The 18,611-nt window shown below is 38.4% G+C and overlaps 1 protein-coding gene across 1 annotated transcript in view; it reads left to right on the top strand.

Annotated features, from left to right (window-relative positions):
* Nucleotides 1-18,611, top strand: part of Fcho2 (FCH and mu domain containing endocytic adaptor 2) — a 106,009-nt gene that overhangs the window by 76,607 nt on the left and 10,791 nt on the right. Inside the window, 3 exon segments of the mRNA XM_037209479.1 lie at nucleotides 1,342-1,445; nucleotides 6,344-6,473; nucleotides 15,174-15,285. Coding sequence (XP_037065374.1) covers nucleotides 1,342-1,445; nucleotides 6,344-6,473; nucleotides 15,174-15,285 — 346 coding nt within the window.

An 18,611-nucleotide genomic window follows, 5' to 3' on the forward strand; every position in this document is an offset into this window, starting at 1 on the left:
AATCATCCTATTTGGAGATAATTTAAGAGCCAGTGAGATGACTGTAATACTGTGTGTAGCTAGAGTTTTCCTGCTTTGCCCACAGTCAGGACAAATCTTTGTCACCCACCAGTCCGACAGCCGCTCAGACCCAACCAAGTAAACACAGAGACTTATACTGCTTACAAACTGTATGGCCGGTCCAGGCTTCTTGCTAACTGTTCTTATATCTTAAATTAATCCATTTCTATAAATCTATACCTTGCCACGTGGCTTGTGGCTTACCGGAGTCTTCACATGCTACTTGTCATGGCGGCGGCTGGCAGTGTCTCTCTGCCTCAACCTTCTGCTTCCCAGAATTCTCCTCCCTCCTTGTCCTACCTACTTCCTGCCTGGCCACTGGCCAATCAGTGTTTTATTTATTGACCAATCAGCAATTTGACATACAGACCATCCCACAGCAACTGTGGCCAAGCCTAATGACCTGGTTTTGACCCCCAGAGCCCAAATGGTAGAAGAGAGCTGATTCCTACAAGTTGTCCTCTGATCTTCATGCACATACTCACACACTCACAAAAATAAATAACTTTATAAAGATAATTTAAATATTGGCCTGTAATTTATTCCTGCTTTGATTATACATATATTTGACTTTTGATTATATACACTTGAATTTCATTTACTATCATGATAAAGGTATGTAAATTAAGAAATATTGATTCTTCAAAGTTGTAAGAAATATTGCAAATGGCATTGACAAAGTGAGCACTAATTCATAGAATTTAGGAAGAATTAATCTGTTACCAACATTTAAAAAATGGGTTGTACTGATTTTGGTACTATTTTTAGAAAATTATAGTCTTTAATGCTTTTAGTTATTCTGAAGAATATTGCAGTATGGTTCTACTTAAATCAGTCCATAGGTTTAATTAAGGTCAGGTGTGCTATTTGACGTTCACATTATTTTGAAGGCACACCTGCAACGCCTTGCACTCATGTTAGTCTCTGTGAATTAGATGTATTGATAGTAAACCAGTGACCTTTGAATTGGAATTGGTTTATTTTTATCAACTGACCTACCAGAGTTAATTTTTCTATGTATAAATAATTGAAACAGGAACAAACTTTCTGTGCTTGTCAGTTTTGTTGGAAGGTTTAATGATTGTTATGAGTAATATTGTAAATATTAACAGTAGCTTTGATAAAAAAAAGTATCTGACAGATTTTCACTATTTCAACAAATACCCTTAATTATAGTAATACTATTGGAAAATGATCTTTGAATCCTAACAACTCTTTTGTCTTTACCTAGGATTGCTACATACTAATGATTTTCTTCAAATTCTCTTTTCTCTCCTTCAGCCAGACCCACAACTCCTCTTTCTCTAGGCACCATTGTTCCACCTCCACGGCCTGCTTCCAGACCAAAGCTTACTTCAGGCAAGCTGAGTGGAATTAATGAAATAGTATGTACTCACAGTTCTTTTTCGTTATATAACTATTTTGGATTTGTTTGTTTGTTTTTGAGACAAGGTCTCAATGTGTAGTCCTGATGGCCTGGGACTCACCATGTAGACTGGTCTAGCCTAAAATTCACCAAGATTCACCTGCCTCTGCCTTCCAAGTACTGAGATTAAAGGCATGTGCCACCACACCAGTTCCTAAAAATGGTATAATTATTTTGACTTAAGATAGTTATTTTAGTGTATGCCCCTGTATGGTTAAATGTTTTTTTTCTAAAGTCCTTAAAAAATACGAAGTTTCTTCACTCATACTTCCCTCTCATAAAATCTCAAAATCATACTAGAAAAGCAACCCACTGCCTAAGAAGACAGAGATTTCCTTTTAAAAAGTTGGCGTATTACACAAGTCAGTGTCCATTGACTCAAAATAGGCAAGTTCATGTAATTCTTGTTAAGAAAGAAAATGTGGTATGTTTTAGGCCTTACTGTTAGGACTCCCAGGAGGCATCTGCCTATTCTAACTTTATTTTCTACATAGGAGACTGGAGTCCACAGCAGTTAGCTGACATAAAAGAACCAAAGACCAGGGAGCACTGGTTTTCAGAAGTCCTCAGGAAGGGCAGAAACATCTGTGCTCTCTATTGGGTCCTGAGCGAGCCTTTGTGCCTCCTGTGTGCTCTCTTTTGTTTCTTCTTTCACACGGGTTGCTGTTTCCTTACCGTGGTTACATTCCTGAAAGCCAGGATTCTTCTATTTTTTCCCTTCTTGGGTATTTTGGCTGGATGTCTCAGCAGCCTGCAGCACTCACTAGACCAGCCCCCCTTCCTGTCTTTGCAGCCACTCAGACCGTCAGGTGCTCTCCAGACACAAATGCCCTTTGTTCTTTCTTCTGTTGTCTTGTAAGGAGAGAGGACTGGACCTTGGGCCTCGTGTGTGACGCATGCACCCTCGCACTACCGTTGAACTGGTTCATGCTGTTTTACACATCCATGGTTTCTTACTGTACTCCTCTGTTTGAAATGACAGTTTTCTCTGAGGCAAAGATGGCCTTTTTCTTTAAGACCCAGCTATCCATCAACTACCTTTGGTCACTCTAACAGATCGTATCATTCTCCGCTTACTCCCATATACTTGGCTTGTATTTCTGTTAGTGTGCATATCACGTTGTATAGACTTGGTGTCTGTTCTCTTCCTGGATTATGTTCTAGTTAATTTCATGTCCACATTGAGTAAAGCTGGAGACATGGTATGTAGATAGGAAATGTACTTTGAATGGAGGGTCACGTGGAAATGGCGGCCTCTTTAATTTCTTATCCCAGTGAGCTGACGTACTGGCAATGAGAGAAGACCAGATGAAAGCTGCCAAGGAGATGGAGATGTTTTAAGTAATACAAGAATCACTGAGTCTTTATTTTTATTGATTATTTGATTTTTTGAGACAGAGTTTCTCTGTGTAGTTCTGGCTGTCCTGGAGCTCACTCTGTAGACCAGGCTGGCCTTGAACTCAAAGAAATCCACCTGCCTCCACCTCCTGAGTGCTAGGGGTCCATTTTCCCCTTTCCATCACCACCTGGCTAGAATCACCAAGTCTTAACATGTCTTCTTCTTCTTCTTCTTCTTCTTCTTATTATTATTATTATTATTATTAAACTTGGTTTTTTTTTTACCCCTAATCATGTTGGAAAATATAGAAAACACATAAAAATTGGATTCCATATATTACCAAAGATAACTGTGTTAGCATTCTAATATATATTCTTTCATTGTTTTCTTAACGCATAAATATTTGACCAGAGACAGTAAATTAACAGTTACTGTAAGGACAGGTGGTATACTAGCTGTTCAGTGTTAGGCCAGTTTTAGTAAGAGTTCTAGGGAGATTAAGTGACTTTAACATACCTAAAACTGTAAGGACATTGCTGCATACTGGTGAGTACTTAGAAAGTTGCTATGACCCATACATTTTACTTCATATTTTACATATTCCTATTGTTTTTACTTTAAAGTATTTTGGAAATATCTTTCTCTGTTATAATTTTCAAGCTTCTTTAAATGTAGTTAGAATCCTTTGTCAAATAATTAAAATTATTAAAAGTGAATTCATAGTTGAATACTTCTATCAGCCCTTCCCCCTTTCTTGAGATCCTTCTAGAAACTACTTCAGGGGCATCACGAAGCAACATTTCAAGTGACTGCAGAGTATTTCATTTTATAAGTCTTCTACATTTAGAATTAAAGTTCTAAGAGATTTTAGAAATTTGATGATTCTGAGTTTTTGTTCTTATCATAATAGTATAGCTATGCTTTGTACACATTTCAGTGTTTCCTTATTAAGTGATTTGAAAATGAAATTCTTGGATGAAATGGTATACACACAAATATTTTAGACCAGTGGTTCTCAGCCTTCCCTATGCTGCAGCTCTTTAATATAGGACCTCATGGTGTGGTGACCCCTCCAGCCATAAAATTATTTTTGTTGCTACTCCATAACTGTAGTTTTGCTACTGTTATGAATCGTAATGTAAATATCTGATATGCAGGATAATCTGACATGTGACCTCTGAAAGGCTCATTCAGTCCCCAAAGGGATTGTGACTTTTTTGGACTTTGAGGATTGTTGCCTCATTGACCACTAAAGAATGGCACCCTCCTGTCTGTCCCAAGGAAACCCCATTGTCTTCTTACAGACCCTCAGATGGGGTCCCAGATCAGCAGCCTTAGTACCACCTGGAAACTCAAGAGAAATGGTCTGTGGCTGTCCCCAGACAAATCAGGAATTCAGGGAGCAGTCAGGCAGTTTGAGTATTAATATGTCTTCCGCTGGCGCACACTAATATTTGACAGCCACTGTTTTTTTATTTGTTTTGTTTTTGTATTTTCGAGACAGGGTTTCTCTGTGTAGCTTTGGTGGCTGTCCTGGATCTCACTCTGTAGACCAGGCTGGCCTCGAACTCACAGAGATCCACCTGGCTCTGCCTCCCGAGTGCTGGGATTAAAGGCGTGCGCCACCACCACCTGGCATCGACAGCCACTGTTTTACAGTAATTCTACCCAATAAGAATATGTTCAGCAACATACAAACTTCAAAATTTTTTGGTAGTAAAAGCACTGAAATCCATTTTATTATCTTTTACTTAGTATTACAAAACATTTTAATATATATTTACAATGAAAGTTTTTGAGTTTTTTTTTGCATTTTTGACGTGTACATTATCTTCAAAGTTCATTTTTATACTTACAACACATCTCAGTTTGCACTAGTAAATACCAAGTTCTGTTGATGACTGTATTAGATGTATTCTAAAAGCAAGAGAAAATCCTGGGAAAAGATCCATTTTCCCCTTTCCATTAAGTATTATAAAATGCACTGAAAAATTCAGCCACATTATAATAGCTGTGAGACCATGTTGCCACTGAAGATATTTCCTTAAAGCTGTTGAACTGAAGACTTGTCTAAGTTTCAGACAGTATCTGTACCTCTTCTTTCTATAAATAAACAGCTGCATGCTGCATTTTTTTCAACCTATTAATCATAGTGATTGATGAGTCCTTAGAAAGCTGTACTCAGTCAGGGCTACACAGAGAAATCCTGTCTTGAAAAACCTAAATAATAAACAAACAAACAAGATGAAAAAGAAAGCAAGCTGTACTCAAGGAAAAAGTATGCTTAAAAATAATTACTAGTGAGAGAGGGTTACAGGTTGTAAAGTGCTTCATAGAGTAAAGTCTTATTTTGATGCCTGTAAGTTTTAGATTTGATTAGTTTAGTGTGTAAATACTTAGATGGTTTTACGTTTGTTTTTTAGTGTCTTGTAGGTAAGAACAGTATCTTTTTTTGTTACCTCTATAAGCAGGAAAGGCTATTTTTAATTAAGTATGTTTTTAAAAACAAATAGTACACTGTAGGAAGTATTCCTAGTGTATTATTGGAACAGTTAATTTAGAAAGAAAAAGTCTACTTACCAATGTAAAAAATAAAAGAATTGGAGATAATATTTTCAGTTTATTTTTATATATTACATTCTAGTTTACTTTTTTAAATGAGAAAATAACAAAAGGAAGATTTTTCTCAAACCTTCATTTGCTGTAGCTTTCTTAGTAAGGAGGTATTGCAAAAATTACAAAAGAAAATGTAAACAGATTTGTAAATATAAAAAGTAAAGGTCAAGCAACACTTAAAGAGGAAAATATTTGCAGCAAATAATATTAAGGGTTAGTGAAAGTTCAGATAATAATAAGACCTTTCAAAACCTTTCATAAAAATGAAAATATAGGGGCTGGAGAGATGCTCAGTGGTTAAGAGCACTTGCTTTTCTCGCAGAAGCACAAGAACTGGGTTCCTAGCACCCACTTTGGGCAGCTCACAACCATCTTCATCTCTAGCCCAGGGGATCCTGTACCCTTATTTGGCCTCCGCATACCAACTGCATATAAAAACAGTAAACAGTAAAACTTTAAAAAAAAAAAACTATGAAAACACGCCTTTTTAAAATTATATTAGCTAGAACATTTAAAATTTGTTTTTCCTTATTCTGTGACTTGTCTATTATTGCTGACAGGGTACAGAGAACTAATCTCATGTTTCTAGAAATTATCGTGTACATAATCTTTTGGAAAGCTGTTTGATAGTATATATGAAGAACTTTCATTTCAGTTCTGAGTACCATAGTAAGTCTGCTTTTTGAAATACAGAGACTATTTTTTGTATAAAACCTTGATAGCATAGTTTTAAAATAGCTTTTTCAGGTTTCAGTATATTATTGGAAGTGATTTGACATAACACCTAATACCCAGTTAAAAGAAACTCATGGTAAAGTTGTTTGGTTTGTTATGACTTTAAAAGTTCTCTGACCAGGAAAATCTTGCTTTAGCATTTTGATAACTAACTTCTTGTTTTTAAGCCCAGGCCATTCAGCCCACCTGTAACTTCCAACACCAGCCCACCCCCTACTGCTCCCTTAGCCCGAGCAGAGAGTTCTTCTTCTATCTCTTCATCCGCGTCCCTGAGTGCTGCCAATACTCCAACAGTAGGTAAGTGGCTGCTCTTGGTCACGGAAATGAGTGGACGGAGGGTGGTCGGATTTACGTTCACACACACACAAGAATACACACACTTTTTTTTTTCTTCATTCTATTGAGGCAGGTTTTCCCAACATAGCCCTGGCTGGCTGGCCTGAAACTCAAAGAGATCTGCCTGCCTCTACCTCTGCCAGGATTAGAGGCATATGTCACCACACTCGGTACCACATGTATATGTATTTGAAGGCCTTAAATTTTCTAGTTTTATGTCAGCTCTTTCACTGAGTAAATGGCCTTGAATTCTGTTTAAGGAAAGTAGCTTAGTCCAACTTACTGAAGCCTGTGTCCTTTGCATCCTGATGGAAACACTGCTGTGCATGATGAGTCTCTGTATAGATTCCATTCTAGTCGTTCTAGTAGACGGCCACATTTGTGTGGTCACTCCCGGGGACATTCAACAAGGGAAAAGGAGGCGCACGCACATACACACACACACACACACACACACACACACACACACACACACACACACACATATATATATCCATATATCCTTTTTTTTCTCTTCTCCCCTAGTGGGAAGTGAAGAATTTAAAATTGGAAATTTTGTTTTTCTGGACATATACTTGACACTTGTAAAACTGATCACATTTCTTTTGCTATTTAGTTCTTATTTCCTAGACTAGGAGTATTTTAACTGTTGCTAAAACTATTAAGAATTAGTCAATTTAGAACTGTTGGTCAGTATAAATTGTTAAGGGAATATTGCACAATGCAGTCAATTCTACTGTGAACGGACAGAAAATGTGCTTTGGGGGCAGGAGAGGTGGTTCACTATTAGGAGTGCCTGGCTGCTCTTGTAGAGGACCAAGGCTGAATTCCCAGTACCCACGTGCCAGCTCACAACTGCCTGTAATTCCATTTCTGGAGGATCCTGACAAAGTCAGATTAATTTATCAATGTTGTACACACACATGCACTTAACACATACACACAGACACACACACACACAGAATAAAATAAGTAATTAAATAATGTTTTTAAAAAAGAAGTTTGGGTTTGAAAATTATTTTCTTTAAACATTCAGTGAAAGAGTGTTGTATGCTTGTGGTGGATTATTTATTTCTTTAGGAATTTATCACAAATATTAAGTTATTAGGCTGAAATTATTTATATGATCTAAACCTTACTAAACAAAAGCAGTGTTTTACTGCATCTAGATTTTACTCAAGAATGTTTTAGCCTTGTCTCCTTTATCAGGCTTCTTACAAGTTCTCATTATTTTCCCTTTTTCTTAAAAAAAAAAAATTATGTATTATTTATAGTGTTCTGCCTGCATGTATACCTGTGGGCCAGAAGAGGGCACCAGATGTCATTATACATGGTTGTGAGCCATCATGTTGTTTCTGGGAGTTGAACTCATGACCTCTGGAAGAGCCTCTGAGCCATCTCTTCAGCCCTTTCTCTCTCTCTTATTAATTTTTTGAAGTATTTTTCTAACTCCTTGTCACTGTGAAGAACAGACACAGAGTTGCTGAAGTGTACCAGCTGTGTTTCAGGTGCAGCTGTTTCCATCCCAGTTACAGCTGGCCCTCTTGCTGCTGCTGGTACTGGTCCTACAGGCATCTCTGTCACCTGGGCGCTAAGAGAATGTAGACTTTCAAAGTCAGGCACTGCAGGAGCGGGGGACAGGCTTTTACATGCTTTCCAGGTTACTGTGATACATGCTGTTTGTGAGCAATACCTATACTTAAACTAACTTAATTAAATCCAGTTTAGTTTGTCTACGTTCACATATAAGAAATACATCTTGTCTGTGTGAAGATTATAAAAATAGCAAAAATAGTATAGGCTAGAAGAAAATGTGAGTGGTTTGATTTTTAAGTGTTCAAGCTTGACACTACCATCTTATTTCACATGTGTTTTACATATCATTTTTCCATCTTAAGTTTTTGTAATTGAGTATAACTAATAAGTTTGTTCTTTTAATGAACAGCCTTATTTTTGTTTGTGTGTGTAGTTTTCATAAGTTTATTTCCACAAAATCTATACTTTACTCACGAGATTAGATTGGCCCTACTAGAAATTCAGCAGGTAGCGTGAATAACCAAAATAAGCTTTAGCTTTTTCATTGCCTATGGGGATATCCAGCTCTTTGACATCTCCATGATACTGTGATCTATAAACGTGTTGGGATGCATTTACATCTGTCCTGGGATGCATGCAGTACATTTGATGTGCCCGTTTCAGAAGTTTTCTTGTGTGATGGGAATGCTAAGTTGATTTTGGTTGAGCTGGTATGTACTTGTTTATTGTTCTAGTCCCTGGTGTTGGCAGTAGGAGATCCAGCAGCAGGTGGCAGAGATGAGGCAGGCAAGGCAGATGGATACTGAGTTTTTACAGCAGACAGTCTTCAGTTCACCCAGAAAGTTCTTTCTTCGTTAGGATTATTCAGCTTTGTTTAGATCGAAGTTGTTGACTTTTCTTGTTTCTTGAAAATTTTTTCTTTCCCTGCAATGTTTTACCTTATTTAAATGTGATAGAAGATCATAATTTGATTGGGACACTCTCTGAAATTGAAAAGCACTGTGAGACGTCACCAGGTATTGTATCAGAACAAATATCTGTGTGACTAATGCTCCTAAAGCTGTCTAAAATACTTCTTACTTCTCCCTTTCCAGCAATGTATGGTATGTCAGCAGTCACAAATAACCCTAAGATTAACTATCTCAGTTTTGTGCTAATAATTATGTCTCGTCACTGTATGAGACCAGATCTCTAGTTATAAAAATGTACACTGTTTTTACATTTTCTTCCATCCTGCCTAAGCATTAAGAATCAATAGATCGGAACTCTCAGGCTATCGGAGTACAGTGATAAGAAAATAAACAAGGCATACCAGCTTTAAAAATATTATAAAAAAGGCTGGAGACTAGGCTCAGTGGTCTAGATCACTTCTTTCAGAGGACCTGCTTTCATTTCCTGGAACCCACATGGTGACTAACAACAGTCTGTAACTCCAGTTCCAGATATTGCATGCACTCAGTATACAGGTATACATGCAGGCAAAGCACCTTGTATATAAAATAAAAATTTAAGTTATAGTAGTTATACTGTGAGAACAAAAGCCACATGGGTACTATGTTGAAAGAAATTACATATAAATGCTGCATGCTGAAGGAAGGTACTTGGTATCATGTTTATCCTAGATACGCAAACTCTCTGTATTTTCAGAACTTAAAGCTGGCAAAATATGTAGCAGTTAAACCAAAATTGGAAATGAAAATATTATTAAGACTACAAATAGCTTTTACTTCCAAAAAATGTTTAAATAAAAATATAGAATAAGCTTATTATTTTAGACAGGTAAATATTTCCTTTATAAGTTTACCCTGGATGCTCAAACTATATTTTCAGAACTGAAAGCTATCTAAATATGAAGCATTAGTATCTAAATATTAAACCAAATTGGAAATGAAAATATCCTTGTTAAGGGTACAGATTGTTTTCACTTCTAAAAAATGCTTAGATAAAAATATAGAATAAGCCGGGCGGTGGTGGCGCACGCCTTTAATCCCAGCACTCGGGAGGCAGAGGCAGGCGGATCTCTGTGAGTTCGAGGCCAGCCTGGGCTACCAAGTGAGCTCCAGGAAAGGCGCAAAGCTACACAGAGAAACCCTGTCTCGGAAAACCAAAAAAAAAAAAAAAAAAAATATAGAATAAGCTTATTATTGTACATAGATAAATATTTCCTTTGTAAGTTCATCATTTTGAAGTACAATATGGGTTTGAAAAGAAAATTAGAAAACACAAATGTGAATGTACCAAGTGCTAAGGTGGGTTTGAGTTGTCCTCCCAACTTTCTCTTTGCTTGCCAGTATTTCATCAGAAGCGTGACAGTTTATGGGGAAATGAGTTCAAGAATTCTAGTCATATGACCAAACTGGAAACTTGAAATGATTAACTGATGTGGTAAGATATTTTTCCTGGTTTAGTTTTGTATTGTAGATCAAACCTGGGACTTTGTAACTGGCTGTCAGTTGCTTTGTCATTGAACACCTCAGTTTTAATTTTATGTGCATTGGTGTTTGCCATCGGTGTTGAGTCCCCTGGAACTAGAGTTACAGACGGTTGTGAGCTGCCATGTGGGAGCTGGGAATTGAACCCGGCTCCTTCTGAGGAGCAGTCAGTGCTCTTAGCCTCTGAGCCATCTCTCCAGTCTAGTCTTTACAACTTTCCACTGATATAACAAATCCATGGATGCTCAGGTTCCTTATATAAAATGGCATTGTATTTTTATGTAGCCTGTACCGACCTCCTGTCTACTTTAAACCATCTTTAGATCACTTACAATGTGTAACACAAGATAAACGTTACATAGGTAGGTAATATACTGTATTGTTTAGGGAATGGAGAGAAGAAAAAAAAGTGTTCCTCACATATCCAGTCTGCTGGACCTACAAATGTAGAACCTTCAGGTTCAGAGGACCAACTGTGTAATTCTCCTTCATAAAAAACTCATTGAACTAGGATATAGCTCACTGGTAGAAACCTTGCTTCTTATGCCTGAGTTCTTGATTTTGATCCTCATTATTGCAAAACAGACAAATCACAAAGAATCATAATCGCATGTGTTGATGAGGATTTGATGGAAATTGAGAACCTCTGTGCACTGTTGGTAGGAATGTAACTTTTATAGCTGCTGTGGAGAACAGTATGGCAGCTGGTCAGAAAATTAACAATAAAATTAACTGTATGACCTAGCGATTTGACTTCTAGGCACATATCCAAAGGAATGGAAAACAGGATCTCAAAAGGTAGTTTTACACCCATTTGTAGCAGTACCATTTACAATAACATCACAGTAGCAAGAAGGAAGAAACTGTTAGATAGCAAAATGTACTACGTGTGTGTCATGGAATGTTATGTCGTCTTAGAAAGGAAGAGAATTCTGACATACTGCGATATGAATAAGCATTCAGTACATTGTGATATCAAGTGTTGTTTGACCCTACCTCTGTGAGGTACTTAGAGTCAGGCTCATGGAGATGGACAGATACAGTGGAGGTTGCCAGAGGCTCGGTAAAGTGGAGGTGCAGCTATGTGGGGTAACTGTTTAATGGGGATAGGGTGCAGAGTTTCAGTTTGTGTGGTTGAAAATGTTATGCAAACACATGGCAGAGATGGTTGTACAGTGTTATTTGTGTTGTTTCTTTGTACTTTTCACTGTGCACCTAAAAATTGGTAAGAACAGTGAGACCCTGCCTCAAAAAATAAAAGATAAGAAAATAGAGACAGGAGGTAAGACCATAAATTTTGTTGTATATTTTGCCACAGCTTAAAAAAAAAAAAAAAGGCAAAAAACAGCCCTTAAATTCTGATGACCTTCTACTTTAGAATGTTAGAAAAAAGTTGATGGATTCAAACTTAAGATTTTTAGTCATTTTCCTGTCTATAAACATGTAGTTGTAGTTGAAATCAGTGAATTCATACTTAGTTGCCATTTTTCTTAACATTTTTTTACTTGCGTGCTCAAATTCATGCCTGTTGATTAATCCCTTATCTTTTACCTAATCATTTTCAGGTATAGATTTAAACCTTAGCGGGGCTGGAGAGATGGCTCAGAGGTTAGGAGCACTGGCTGCTCTTCCAGAGGTCCTGAGTTCAATTCCCAGCAACCACATGGTGGCTCACAACCATCTGTAATGAGATCTGGTGCCCTTTTCTGGCCTGAAAGCATGCATGCAGACAGAACACTGAATACATAATAAATAAATAAATCTAATATATATATATATATATATATATATATAAAATTTATACTCTGATTCCTTTCAGTTTGGGATCATTTGGTCACTCAGTGATCATAAGATTGTTTCTCTTGAATTTTGACGGTGATATTTTCCGAAATTAATTTTTAAGTTAACATAAAAATTTCCTTGTGCCAATTTTGTATATTTTTGTTTCCCTCCCCTGCTGTTCTCCTTGCCTCTCGAAAGATATGCAAATATCCTTTATCTCTTCTCTGGTAGTCCCTTTCTCTTCATATCCTCTTTCCCCTCCTATCCCTTAAGATCTCTTTTCTAGTTTCCCTTAAGTCTCCTTTCTAGTTTCATGACCTACACACACACACACACACACACACACACACACACACACACACACACACACAAATATAGGTATCAATATATGAAAGAGAACGTGTAGCATTTGTCTTTGAGTCTTGCTTGTTGTTCTTAACATAATGAGTCCCCTTTCTACCCATGTTCTGCAAATGTCGTTTATTTCTCTCTATGGCTGAATAGAATCCTACTGTGTATACTACCACATTTTCTTGTCTCTTCTCTTGATGGCTATCAGGCTGTTTCTGTTTCCTAGCTATTGCTAGTAGTAGAGTAAATAGATAAGGTGTATGTGTGTGTGTTCTGATCAGGGTCATGAATGCCTCTCTGTCCTCACCTTCATGTCCGTCCATCTGTCCCTAATTCATACGTGTCTTCTGCAGAACTATGACTTGTTATTAAATTTTAGTTTTCTATGTTTGGCACCTGTTAATAGTAATCCTTGATTCAATGTGCTCTGAAATCTGAAGATTTTCGACCAAGTTTTAGATTCTAGAACCTCTTGGATAGCAAAGATTTTGAGAGAAGAGATGCTCAACTGGCAGAGCTTATGTAAACATTCCCAAACTGGAAAAAACGAAAAATGGAAGACTTCTGATCCTAGGCACTTCAGATATAGTTTATTTAATCTGTAATGACTGCTGTTATTTTGTGTATGAATTTTGATATTATTGGATTCTTATTTTCACATGGGATTATTTATTATTCATTTTGGAGAGTCTACTTTTCCTAGTGGCCAAAAGCACCAGTTTTGGTCTACATGTAGTTTTCAGCACTAAAGTTCTTTTCATAACTATAAAGAACCTTCTCAATCAAAATTCCTTCAAAGTCTAGAACAACAATATCTCTTCCTGGCCCCTTAAGCTTATGAAATATCTGTTGTCACTATTTGTAACAAGGTTTGTTCACAAGGCATCAGGCACGATGGTTAAATGAATGCCCGACTTAGGGAAGTCGTCACAGTATGATAAAGCACATGTTGGAAGAGTACATCTGTGCAGGAAAACAAAGGCCGTATGCTGTCTCGGTGGGGAGGTGGTTGGTTTCGATTAAAAAGCAGTATGAAATGTGCCCTGCCACTCTTGAGTTGAATGCTTTGCTCTCAAACTGGTGACACAGTTTTGGAAGGTTTGCACTAACATAAAGTGTCTAGGACCCGCATAAACAGAAGAAAGTCCTAGCCTTTGAAAGTTGTACGTGGTCCTCTGTCTCTTTCTTTCTGCTTCCTGTCATCCTCCACCATATGCTTTTGCCACCATGATACTCTGCTGAAGCATATGAGGACAACTGCTGTGGACTGAGTCCAGGGATACCAGAAGCCAGTAGTGACCAATAAGCTGGGTAAAGCTAGCTTAACGTTGAAATGTGGTCACAGATTTGTTCAGTATTTTATTAATGTTTTTAAAATCCCAAACTTTATTTATTTACCTGCTTATTTATTTACTTGTTTGTTTGTTTAGGTTTTTTCAGGACAGGGTTTCTCTGTGTATCCTTGGCTGTCCTGGAACTCACTCTGTAGACCAGGCTGGCCTCGAACTCACAGAGATCTGCCTGCCTTTGCCTCCCAAGGGCTGGGATTAAAGGCATGTGGCACCAGCCTAAAATTCCAGTATGATGCAGTTAAAAAGGTGTTGTGTCTGAATTAAAATGAAATCATTTTTTAAAATTATTATGTTAGTCAAGCATTTATTCAGGCAAAGTAATATGGGACTGCAATACAAGATGAGCACCTGCGCCGGGCGGTAGCGGCGCACGCCTTTAATCCCAGCACTCGGGAGGCAGAGCCAGGCGGATCTCTGTGAGTTTGAGGCCAGCCTGGGCTACCAAGTGAGTTCCAGGACAGGCGAAAAGCTACACAGAGAAACCCTGTCTCGAAAAATCAAAAAAAAAAAAAAAAAAAAAAAAAGATGAGTACTTTCAATCTAGAAATTCAAAAATCTGAAAATGCAAGACTTTGGTGATGATTCTCAAAAAAGTTTGATTTTGGAACATTTTAGAATTTGAGACTTCTGTGTTAGGGATGATGGGGGTGGGTAAAGATGCAAATACTCCAAAATATGAAATACTCCAAAACATGAAAGATATCTAACTCCAAGCATTATATGACGAAGGTTATATAAGCATCAAAGAGGAATTTAGGAATTATAGTAATAAGTAGTATATGAACTGTCATTATTTGGAGAAACATAACAGACAAAAATCCAATATAATGCCTTGAAGTCTATGATGGATAAACTTTAAAAAAATTTAAATTTGAAGGTTTTGGAGGCCACAATAGTTATTTTAGCTCTTTGTTTCCATGACTTTTACTTTTAACATTCCTTAACCATCCTGTGTCTTTCCATTCAAGAGTAAGTGTGATAGCCTCCAGACTTGTGTTTGTGTGTGTGTGTGTGAGATTCACACTGTGTTCTCTTTGTTTGATGATGTCTTCCTTAACCTATAGGTTTATACTTGCAGCATCGTTGAAACCAGTAGTATGGTCCTTTGTGACAAGCTAACATGAATCTGTTCTAGTATTCATGGTGTGACTCAGTATTTGCTGTATGTCTTCTAGAATGGTCTGACAAGTCAATTATGTCTGTTCTAGGTGTGTCACGGGGCCCCAGCCCAGTCAGCCTTGGAAACCAGGACACCTTACCTGTGGCAATCGCCCTTACAGAATCCGTCAATGCCTACTTTAAAGGAGCAGATCCTACCAAGTTAGTTCTAAACAGATACATATGCACTTGTGTTTGGGAGGGGGCAGGAATTGGGACATATGGTGAATTTTAAGTTACACTTTGATTCTTTGTAGATTAGGAGTTTCTTTTAAGCATTTGTTGGCTTTGTACTGTGTAAGCATTCAGGGTTCCTATACACAACACACAAGTACTGTAATTAGCAATGAGTGATGACTGTCCTCCAGTTTATTACTCTTGCCCAAGCTTTTTGACCAGTATGGCATACTGATGGTATATCATTTACAGTATGCCATTTCCTAAAGCAGTGCTTCTCAACCTTCCTAATGCTGCAACCCTGTAATATAGCTCCCTGTGTTGTGGTGATCTCCAGCCAGAAGATATTTTGTTACTACTTCATAACTGTAACTTTGCTACTGTTATGAATCGTAATGTAAATATCTGATGCAGGAGATCTGATGTTCAACTCCCAAAGGGATCACAACCCATAGGTTGGGAACCACTGTCCTAGAGATGTAGACTGGGAGTTTGTGTTCCTGCAGAATTGGGTTAGCATCTTGCTTTTGAGAAAAGTTATATCTGCTTTAAGATTTTATTTTATGTGTATGCATGTTCTCTGCATGCATGTATGTATGCCATGTACATGCATGTTACCCACAAAGGCTAGAAGACGGTGTTAGAGCCCCTGGAACTGGAGTGAGCTTCCTGGTGTGGGTGCTAAGAGCTGAATTTGGGTCCACTGTAAGAGCAGCAGACACTCTCATTCACCAAGCTATTTCCAACCCCAATTCCTCTTTTCTTAAAAAATATTATTCAACATACATTCATTCACTAAGTACTAGGATTAAAGGTGTGTGCCATTATGCCCAGCAAGATTGAATAAGTACTAAGGCTACTTCAGAAAACAGAGGTCTCCTGACCTTGCATTATAGTAAAGAAAACATCAGAGAAGCAAATAGACTGTGTATTGATAAATGTGTTATTAAAAAGGGAGGTAAGAGGGTGGGAAATTATAGTAGGGGAGAAAGCCTTTTGGAGGGTTTAAGCAGATATTTGAAAAATATGGTGTCGCAAGCCATCCGTATATCTGGGAGAATAATACTCCAGGACAAGGACACAGTGGTAGAATCTAGGGTAAAGGCATGCTTGGTATATTCAGGAAACAGTGGAATGAAACATGTCACTGAATAGGAAAATAAGTTTATTATTAGCAGAGAAGGTAGTAAGTATTGATGTTCTAAAATATTTGAGGACAGAGAATAGAATGACAAGTTTGAAGTACTCATTAAGTGCTGTTAATGTAGACAAGTTGGTAGCTGTGTACATGATTCTGGAGCTCACCGAGTAAGTGTAGACCTGAAATAAAATATTTGGTGTCCTTGGTTTGTATGTAATATATGAAGTTGGGGTTTTAAGAAGTAGACAGAACACAGATCAGAAAACCAAGTCCTGATTCCCTGTTGCGAAGCAGACCGGAATGACCCAGCATAGGAATTGGAGCTCACAAGCAGCAAGAGAAGGGAGGACAGGAACTAAAAGTCATTTCCTGAAGGAAGGGGTGAGGAGTTCCTTAGGCGGCCATTGGCAGTAGCAATATGGAAGTCACGAATGACCTTCACCATGTCATTGTAGTGACGTGGTAAAGGTGTAAGCCTGCTTGGAGTGCAGGAGCAGACTATGCAGACTTAGGCAACTGTTCAGAAAATAAAAACAAATACAGATAATTCTTTGGGTGCTTTACTGAGGGGAAGCTGAGAAATGGAATAGTGGCAGGAACAAGAGAGTTTTGTTTTAGTTTTTGTATGTTGATTTAAAGATGATAGAGCTGTGTGTGGTAACCCACACTTGTAATTCCAGCACTTGGAAGGGGGAGGCAAGAGGATCCAGAGGTAAGGGTCGTCCTCAGTTACTTAGTGTGTTCAAGGCCATCTTCACCTGTGTGAGAGCCTATCTCATTTTTTTTAAAGATGCTAGGGACCAGGGAGCTGGCTTTCTTGGTAGAGTGCCTGTATCACAAGCATGAGGGCTGAGGACCTGAATTCAGATCCCCAACATTCACATAACAGCCGGGTGTGGAAGTCAGGAAGGAGTGGTGGATCTGTCAAGAAATAGGAGCAAGAGTAGAGGGTGAATATGATCAAATACATTGTATACATCTATGAGATTTTCAAAAGAATAGGAAAAATACTACATTAAAGTAAAAGGCTGAGTGGCAGCACACAGCTGTGCGCTATAGATTTAGTGAGAAAGGCCTTAAAAAATCACGTGGTAAACAATGAAGGAAGAGATCGGATACCAGCCTCTGGTCTCCACACCAACCTGCCCGTGTGGACAAGTCTTCCGTTGAAACTGGAGGAAAGGCGCGTGATAGATACAGGTTTGGCGATTAGGAGTTCAGTAGTGAAGAGTGTGAGCACATTCCTTTCTGATTTTATTTCTTCATTAAAATTATCACCTAGGTATAGGGTGAGGACATATTGCTGGTTAGAGGAGAAATAGAAGCTATGAGAAGGCAGAGGAGAGAGTGAATAGACAGGATTCCAGGGTGTGCTAAGGGGTCAGGTGGGAGGTTTGGCCAGGTGGTTTTGTTTCTAGTCACATTCAGCTGTACGTGTATGGGAAGGAGCTGGATTCAGTCAAGACTTGTAAGCAGTTAGCAAGGACATGAAGGAGGCTTAGGCAAAGGAGCATGTCTAATGAGGGACCTGGAAATCCAAAGATTGGGGATGTAAGGGTTTGAAGTTTGAATGATGATTGGAAATGCGGTAGGCTAGTGAGGAATTAAGTCGTGCTGCTAGGTGGAACAAGTTAGAAACAAAACGGGAGTCTGAGCAGATGAGCGATGGTTGTGAAACGTTGTGGAGGGACTGTGCCACGGCCAAGGTAAGCTGTAGGACAGAGCCGCCACGGCCGAGGTAAGCTGTAGGACAGAGCCGCCGCAAGAAGAAACTGCTGAACTTACAGAAAATTATGCTAGCAGTAGTGGTGCAGAGATAAAATTAGCGGTGAGTCAGGACCTCAGGATGTCAGGTCAAACGGGACTACTGAAGATGGTCTGAGGGGACAGGGTCTGAGCAATACCGTGTGAACCAGGAGTTTCGGAGGAAGAAGCAGTGAACCAGAAGAGCAGCCATCACCAAGCCCAGGGGTTCAAAGGCCTTCAGAGGAGAAGGTAACTAACTAGTTAGTGCTGCTGTTACCAGGGAAGCACTGCCCTTACAGGTCTCCCAAGGATGGCTACCACACACAAAGAATTGTGCCTATGTTTAATAGTAGGGGTGTGCCATTGCAGTTTTCTATGATTAATTCATCTATAACTATAATAAAGGATATAAATATATGTATGT

The sequence above is a fragment of the Peromyscus leucopus genome, chromosome 11 (assembly GCF_004664715.2).
Source record: "Peromyscus leucopus breed LL Stock chromosome 11, UCI_PerLeu_2.1, whole genome shotgun sequence".
Classification (NCBI taxonomy): Eukaryota; Metazoa; Chordata; class Mammalia; order Rodentia; family Cricetidae; genus Peromyscus; species Peromyscus leucopus.